Raw genomic sequence first — 8750 nt, forward strand, 5'->3', positions numbered from 1 at the left:
GGGACATACGCGCGTCACACCAATCAGGGACATACGCGCGTCACACCAATCAGGGACATACGCGCGTCACACCAATCAGGAACATACGCGCGTCACACCAATCGGGAACATACCCGCGTCACACCAATCAGGGAGGGGGGTTATTTATTTATTAAAAAAAAAAATTGGCTCGCCAGCTGCCTAAATCCACTCGCCACAGGCGTGTAGTTATAATTAATTGTCGAACACTGTGTATATATATATATGTACCTCTCGGGGGGTGGGGGGTGGGGGCTGTGTGTGTGTATATATATGTGTGTGTGTATATGTATATGTATATATATATATATATATGTACCTCTCGGGGGGGGGGCTGTGTATGTGTATATACGAGTACCTCTCGGGCGGGGGGGGAGAAGCTGTGTGTGTATGTATGATTACCTCTTGGTGTGTGTGTGTGCATATATGAGTACCTCTCGGGGGGGCCGTGGGTATATACTGTATGAGTACCTATGGGGTAGGGGGACGACAGTGGGTATATATGAGAACCTCTCTGTGGGGCAGTATGTATATATGAGAACCTCTCTGTGGGGCAGTATGTATATATGAGTACCTCTCGGGGGCTGTGTGTGTATATATGAGTACCTACTGTATGGGGGGAGGGGCTGTGTGTGTATATATGAGTACCTCTCGGGGGGCTGTGTATATATGAGTACCTCTCGAGTGGGCTGTGTGTATATATGCGTACCTCTCGGGGGGGGGGGGGCTGGGTGTGTGTATACGAGTACCTTTCGGGGGGGCTGTATGTATATTTGAGTACCTCTTAGGGGGGCTGGGTGTGTATATATATGATTATTTCTGGGGGGGGGGGCTGGGTGTGTATATATGAGTACTTCTCGGGGGGGGCTGTGTGTGTATATATGAGTACCTTTTTGGGGCGGCTATGTGCATATATGAGTATCTCTCAGGTCGGGGGGGCTGTTTGTATATATGAGTACCTCGGGTGGGGGTGGGCTGTTTGTATATATGAGTACCTCTCGGGGGGTCTGTGTGTGTGTGTGTGTATATATATATATATATACATACACACACACACACACACACACCTCGGGGGGTGGGGGGGGTTTGTGTATATGATTACCTCTCGGGGGGGGGGTTTGTGTATATGAGTACCTCTCGGGCGGTCTGTGTGTGTGTGTGTGTGTATATATATATACATACACACACACACACACCTCGTGGGGTGGGGGGGGGGTGGTTTGTGTATATGATTACCTCTCTGGCCGGTGTATAGTGACGGCCGCGTCTCTCCTGCAGCTGATTCTTTTCATGGCGCTGGCTGATGGGACCTCTCGCCTCCGGACGGGACCCCTCACCCTGCACACGGAGACCGCCATACATTTCACAGAACAGCTGACAAAGGTAACACAACCCGTGAGGTGCAGGGGGTAAATATATCTATCTATCTCTTGTGCATGAAACAGAATTAATAAGGGGGTAGGAACAAGCGGAACGTAACATATATCACTTTATTCATAAGCAAAGCCCCCTTTATTGTACGATTTGCACAGCGCCTCACAAATAAGCGCACGGCGCCTCGCATATAAGCGCACGGCGCCTCACAAATAAGCGCACGGCGCGTCACAAATAAGCGCACGTTGCCTCACACAAGCGCACGGCGCTTCACAAATAAGCGCACGGCGCCTCACACATAAGCGCACGGCGCCTCACAAATAAGCGCACGGCGCCTCACACATAAGCGCACGGCGCCTCACACATAAGCGCACGGCGCCTCGCACATAAGCGCACGGCGCCTCACAAATAAGCGCACGGCGCCTCACAAATAAGCGCACGGCGCCTCACAAATAAGCGCACGGCGCCTCACACATAAGCGCACGGCGCCTCACACATAAGCGCACGGCGCTTCACAAATAAGCGCACGGCGCCTCACACATAAGCGCACGGCGCCTCACACATAAGCGCACGGCGCCTCACAAATAAGCGCACGGCGCCTCACACATAAGCGCACGGCGCCTCACAAATAAGCGCACGGCGCCTCACACATAAGCGCACGGCGCCTCACACATAAGCGCACGGCGCCTCGCACATAAGCTCACGGCGCCTCACACATAAGCGCACGGCGCCTCACATATAAGCGCACGGCGCCTCGCACATAAGCGCACGGCGCCTCGCACATAAGCGCACGGCGCCTCGCACATAAGCGCACGGCGCCTCGCAAATAAGCGCACGGCGCCTCGCAAATAAGCGCACGGCGCCTCACACATAAGCGCACGGCGCCTCACACATAAGCGCACGGCGCCTCACACATAAGCGCACGGCGCCTCACAAATAAGCGCACGGCGCCTCACACATAAGCGCACGGCGCCTCACACATAAGCGCACGGCGCCTCACATATAAGCGCACGGCACCTCACACATAAGCGCACAGCATTTAAGCGCACGGCGCCTCGCATATAAGCGCACAGCGCCTCGCATATAAGCACACAGCGTATAAGCGCACGGCGCCTCACATATAAGCACACGGCGTCTCACATATAAGCGCACAGCGTATAAGCGCACAGCGCCTCACATATAAGCGCACGGCGCCTCACATATGCGCACAGCGCCTCACATATAAGCGCACGGCGCCTCACATATAAGCGCACGGCCCCTCACATATGCGCACAGCGCCTCACATATAAGCGCCTCGCACATAAGCGCACGGCTCCTCACACACAAGCGCACGGCGCATCACATATAAGCGCACGGCGCCTCACACATAAGCGCACGGCGCCTCACATAAGCGCACAGCATTTAAGCGCACGGCGCCTCGCATATAAGCGCACAGCGCCTCACATATAAGCACACAGCGTATAAGCGCACGGCGCCTCACATATAAGCGCACGGCGCCTCACATATAAGCGCACGGTGCCTCGCATATAAGCGCACAGCGTATAAGCGCACAGCGCCTCACATATAAGTGCACGGCGCCTCACATATGCGCACAGCGCCTCACATATAAGCGCACAGCGTATAAGCGCACAGCGCCTCACATATAAGCGCACTACGCCTCACATATAAGCTCACGGCGCCTCGCATATAAGCGCACAGCATATAAGCGCACGGCGCCTCACATATAAGCGCACAGCATATAAGCGCACGACGCCTCACATATAAGCGCACAGCATATAAGCGCACGGCGCCTCGCATATAAGCGCACAGCGTATAAGCGCACAGCGCCTCACATATAAGCGCATGGCGCCTCACATAAGCACACAGCGCCTCACATATAAGCGCACAGCGTGGGTAATTCAGGAGAATCCTACAGAAAGGGTGAAGGAGTTTCACTCGCAATGTTAAGCATGGGAGATCACTGGGGCCAAGAGCTTACAATCTATAATTGATACAGCATGAGACAGAGGTACCTAAGGATACCCTAACTCTACGGGTGACTGCTTTGGGGATATCTGTGCACCCTCTCTCTCTCTCTGTTTCTGCCTCTCTCTGTGTCTCTCTGTCTCTGGGCAACACGGGTGTAACGAGGCTCTTTCTACATAGTTACATAGTAGATGAAGTTGAAAAAAGACGTAGGTCCATCAAGGTCAACCTATGCTAAATTTAGACGACAGATACTTTGTCCTATATCTATACTTACTTATTGATCCAGAGGAAGACAACCAACAAACCCCAGAGTAACATCATCCAATGATATCTCATAAGGGGAAAATAAATTCCTTCCCGACTCCAAGAATTGGAAATCGGATTAATCCCTGGACCAACATCCTTCCCCTGTTTACTTATTTGGTATATCCCTGTATACCTTTCCTTTCTAAAAAAGATGTCCAACCTGTGACAGTGGGGCTAGCTGGCATCACAAAACCGGGATGAAGCCCCTAAATCTATGTAACTTGGCCACCTATGTAAGGCTTATTGCAACCAAATGTATTTAATGTCTGGGGAGAACAGGAAATGCATAAGGCACTATGTATGTGAGAATGTATAAGGCACTATGTACTGTATGTGAGAATGTATAATGCACTATGTACTGTATGTGAGAATGAATTCCAAAGCACTTTATTCCCTGTTAATGCAATCCCCAAGTCTAGTTGAGCAAGCAATATGAGGTAAAGTGTTTTGTGATCTATGTGTAAGCACTGTGATGTAATTTGGGAATCAGCCCTGTAAAGTGTTAATTGGATTATGTGACTGTATGTAATCATTTCTAAGATAGCAGACTTGTAATGGGATTTGTATGGAGGGGACTCTGATTTAATCAGCAGAGGTTCCTGCAGATAAATGTGTATTGAGACAATGGTTGGGAGCGTGGAGGTGTTAGACATTTGGTGAGTGTGAAAGAGTGGGCAATCGGGTTTGCTCTGATGGGCCAACAGCCCCTCCCATATAAAGAATAGCCACAGAGGGATATATAAAGGGTGCTGCTGATCAGAGAATGCAGATCTACCTTCAGAGCGACTAACAGAGGGAGAGACACTCTGGGAAGGAGTGTGGAGATTCCCTCAGAAGACCATCTGGAAGACACTCTGGGAAGGACTTTAGATCTTAACTGTGACCAGCTGGAGATACATGTGAGTGGCTGCTGTGTTATCAGCCCTTTGATATCCTGGATGAGAAGCGGAAAGGGCAAGCCTTCTTGAAGCGGGCCCCTACACCCAGCGAGGCTCGAGTCTACTCCCCAGGCCCCCAGTTGGTATTGTACAGTATCTTTGTTTTGTCTGCTGGCGTGCCAGAATAAACCCCATTTTATTCAACAACTTTGTCCTGTCTGGTGCTAGTGATCCCGGTGTAAAAGTACTGGTCTCCCGTGACACAACTTTTTTTTTTAACAAATCTATTGTATCTGCCATCACAGTCTCCATGGGTAATGAATCCACATTGTAACTGCCCTTACTGTAAAGAACCCTTTCCTTTGTTGCTGGTGAAATCTCCTTTCCTCCAACCTTAAGGGATGGCCCAGAGTCCATTGTACTGCCCGTGGGATGAATAGTTCTTTTGAAAGCTCCTTGTATTGTCCCTGAATATATTTGTATATAGTTATCATATCCCCTCTCAGACGCCTCTTTTCTAATGTAAATAAATGTAATTTAGCTAGCCTCTCCTCATAAGTTAGATTGTCCATCCCCTTTATTAATTTGGTGGCTCTTCTCTGCACTTTCTCTAGTTCCATAATGTCCTTTCTAAGGCTGAGTCCATAGTCCACAGCCTTAGTTCTCGCGCCGTCGGGGGGCGGGCCAGTGACATTGGGCGAACCGCTCACGTGACCGGCCCTGCGCTCCCGTGAGCGCTGAAACTAACGTTTTCTTGTCGGATACGCTTCCGCACGCCTGAGGAGTGTGCGCGAGCCCCTGCTAAAGCCGCTCTCATTGCGGCTGCAGGGGCTCACTGACAAGCATCTGCGCGCCTCAGCACGGACCATGCCCGCGGCCTAAGAAGTGGTGCCCAAAATTGTAAGATAAGATCTTGTTTGCCTTTGCAGCTACTGCATGACATTGGGCACTATTGCTAAGCCTGCTGTCTACAAGCACCCCTAAATCCTTCTCCATCAAGGATTCCCCCAATATATCTCCATTTAATTTGTAAGTCGCCTTTTTATTCTTGCATCCCAAATGCATAACCTTACATTTATCTGTATTAAACCTCATCTGCCATTTACCTGCCCACGTTTCCAGTCTCTCCAAGTCCTTCTGAAGAGAAATTGCATCCTGCTCTGATTCTATTACCTTACACAATTTAGTATCATCAGCAAAGATGGAGACTTTGCTCTCGATCCCAACCTCAAGGTCATTAATAAACAAGTTAAAAAGCAGGGGTTCCAGTACCGATCCCTGAGGTACTCCACTAATGACTTTAGCCCAACCTGAAAAAGTTCCATTTATGACAACCCTCTGTTGTCTGTCCTTCAACCAGTTTTCAATCCAGGTGCATATATTATTACTGAGTCCAATTTTCTTTATTTTGTACACCAACCTCGTGTGTGAAACCATATCAAAAGCCTTTGCAAAATCTTAGTCCGCGCTTATAGTGCCGGCAACGCTACAATTGAACCTGATTCTTCCCTGGTAAACACAGAGGCAAAGAATTTGTTTAATATCTCTGCTTTTTCCTTATCTCCAATAATCTGCCTACCCATCTCACACTGAAAGGGTCCTATATTTTCTTTTCTCATTTTTTTGTCATTAAGGTTCTTAAAGAACTTTTTATGGTTGACCTTACTTTCTATTGCAATCCTTTTTTCATTATCCATTTTTGCTAATTTGATTGCCCTTTTGCAATTTTTGTTACATTCCTTATAATTCTGATACGATGTCTCTGTCCCTTCTGACTTAAAGAATCTAAACGCCTTCCTCTTCTTGTCCATTTCCTCCCCTACCTGTTTATTTAGCCACATTGGTTTTGACTTATTTCTTTTATAATTATTACCCAAGGGTATACACTGATAAGTGTGCTTTTCTAACCAAGTTTTAAAGACTGACCATTTATCTTCTACATTTTTCCCTGCAAAAACCTCATCCCATTGTATTACTACTAGATTAGACCTCAGTTTATTAAAATCTGCTTTTCCAAAGTTTAAAGTCTTTGTTGAACCCAAGTAATCTGTTTTTTGATAATTTATTTCAAATGAGACCATGTTATGATCACTGTTACCCAAATGTTCCAGGACTTGAATATTTGTTATTACTTCTACGCCTGTGTGTGTGTGTGTGTGTCTCTGCGATCCGAGGTGTAACGAGGCTGTCTCTGCCGTGTGTGTGTGTGTGTGTGCGATCCGGGGTGTAACGAGGCTGTGTGTGTGTGTGTGTGTGTGTGCGCTCCAGGGTGTAACGAGGCTGTCTCTGTCTCTCTCTGCTGCAGGCTAGGTTCACAGTGACAAAGGATACAGATACAGAGTGCTGCATTATCGAGTGCCAAGGAATCGGTCTCCAGAATCCCAGCGTCTGAGCGCTGTGCCCCGGCCTCGTCTTCCTGTACGTGAGCACAGGCAGAGCATCGCACACAGGGGGGCCGGTCTAGTTGTGGCGATACAGAGGCATGAACCTCCGACACTGCAGTGGCCGCTTACATTGCATTTTTATAATCAGACGTTGCTGTGGATTTGAGTTTGTGTCAGTGAATATTTTGTGTTACTTGTGTTACCCCCGCAGACATTTCCTGCACCTCCCAATACAATCCGAATAAATCAAATAAATCCAACTGTTCCTTAAATTCACACACGGTCTCTCGTCTTCTCTCTCCACCTCTTCTCTCACGCGCGCGCGCTCCCCCTCTTTTCTCACTCTCCAACTTTGAGCGCTCTCTCTCCCCTCTCCTCCCTTCTCTCTCCCCCTATCTGTTCTCTCACTCTCCCCCTTCCTCTTCTTTCGCTCTCTTCCCCCCCTTCCTCTTCGCTCTCTCTCTCTCCCCCTTTCTCTCTTTCTGTCTGTCTCTCTCTCTCTCTGTCTCTCCTTACTCTCTCCTCTCTCGTATTGTACTTCTGCCTGCAGTTATGAGGACAACCAGCAGAGCTCAGCAGAGAGTGATTTATCATAGCAGTGTATCTGCTGATCCCCTCTGTGTTTGGGATTAAGAGATTACTGCAGCATTAATACCTCCTGTCCGGGGGTATCCTCTGCTCTCAGACGGTGCGCGTAGCTCACCTCCTGTCACTGCCAGCACGGTGCCCATACTGGGGGCTCTCCGTTCCTGTTGAAGTTGAAGCACATAATATACAATCCCTGTGGGTCACATTTAAGATGGCCGCCCCCACAACATCAGCGTACGCCTATCCCTATAGCGCTGCGCATCGTGCAGTGTTTTACGTCTTTGTAGCGTGTCAGAAATTAATGTGTTTCCTTTTTCTCAGGCAATACTGCAGAATTATTTTGTACACACAACAATTTACCCTTGTTTGAAGGACTGACAAACAGTCTTATCATCAGAAGACATTAGATAAAGATGATAAAAAGAACCGAAAGCTTTTGTTTATGAGGAAATGTTACAAATTAAAAAAAATACCTTAGTGATTCATTATATTGGTTGACAAATCACCAAAAAATCTACTCGCCACCTAGTACCAAACGTGTGCTGCTTGGGCCAATATTTACTCGCCCGGGGGTTAAATCCACTCGCCCGGGGCGAGCAAATGTATAGGTTTGTCGAACACTGTGTGTATATATATATATATATATATATATATATATATATATATATATATATATACTAACAAAACAAGAAAAAGCAGCGCCTCAATGGGTATAAATAGTGATAAAATTCTTATATATGGTGTTAATATCAAATAACAATATGATTAGTGTCAGTGCCTGCGTGTAAAACAATAAACATATATTCAATTAAATAACTTAGGATAAACGCAGTACATTAATGTGCAAAAAGAAAATAAAATAAAGTGAAAAAACAGTCCTTTGTGAAATAGTTCGTCAATGAAATTAATGACGTAGGTGCAGGGGGTCTCCGGCTGCTCTCAAGAGGATGAACCACATCCTATGGAATCTGTAGAGGAGAAAGAGAAGAGAGCGCACGCCCCATAGTACAAAACTGTATATTTAAGGATGGGAAGGGGGAGGGGGGGAAGAATATCACTCACAAGGGTAAGGAAGTTAAAAGCATGTCGTGATTATATCACCACCATCCGGTATCTTTGCTTGTCTCTGATGTCTGTCAGTCTCTGGATGATGGAGGATCCGTGATCATCAGGAGGTTTCAGAGTGTGGAAGAAGTACACCGGAATCGTGTTGGAGTCCTCAGAGAATCTCCTA

At 47.6% G+C, this 8750-nt stretch overlaps 1 protein-coding gene across 3 annotated transcripts in view; it reads left to right on the plus strand.

Moving 5' to 3' along the window:
- RTCA (RNA 3'-terminal phosphate cyclase) overlaps positions 1 to 7204 on the plus strand; it is a 42818-nt gene extending 35614 nt beyond the window's left edge. For all 3 annotated transcript variants that reach the window (XM_075584808.1, XM_075584806.1, XM_075584807.1), the window contains exons 11-12: positions 1297 to 1401; positions 6850 to 7204. In XM_075584808.1, coding sequence (XP_075440923.1) covers positions 1297 to 1401; positions 6850 to 6936 — 192 coding nt within the window. In that variant the 3' untranslated portion in view covers positions 6937 to 7204. The remainder of the gene's footprint in view (positions 1 to 1296; positions 1402 to 6849) is intronic.
- The last annotated feature ends 1546 nt before the right edge of the window (positions 7205 to 8750 follow it).

The sequence above is a fragment of the Ascaphus truei genome, unplaced genomic scaffold, assembly GCF_040206685.1.
Source record: "Ascaphus truei isolate aAscTru1 unplaced genomic scaffold, aAscTru1.hap1 HAP1_SCAFFOLD_754, whole genome shotgun sequence".
Lineage (NCBI taxonomy): Eukaryota > Metazoa > Chordata > Amphibia > Anura > Ascaphidae > Ascaphus > Ascaphus truei.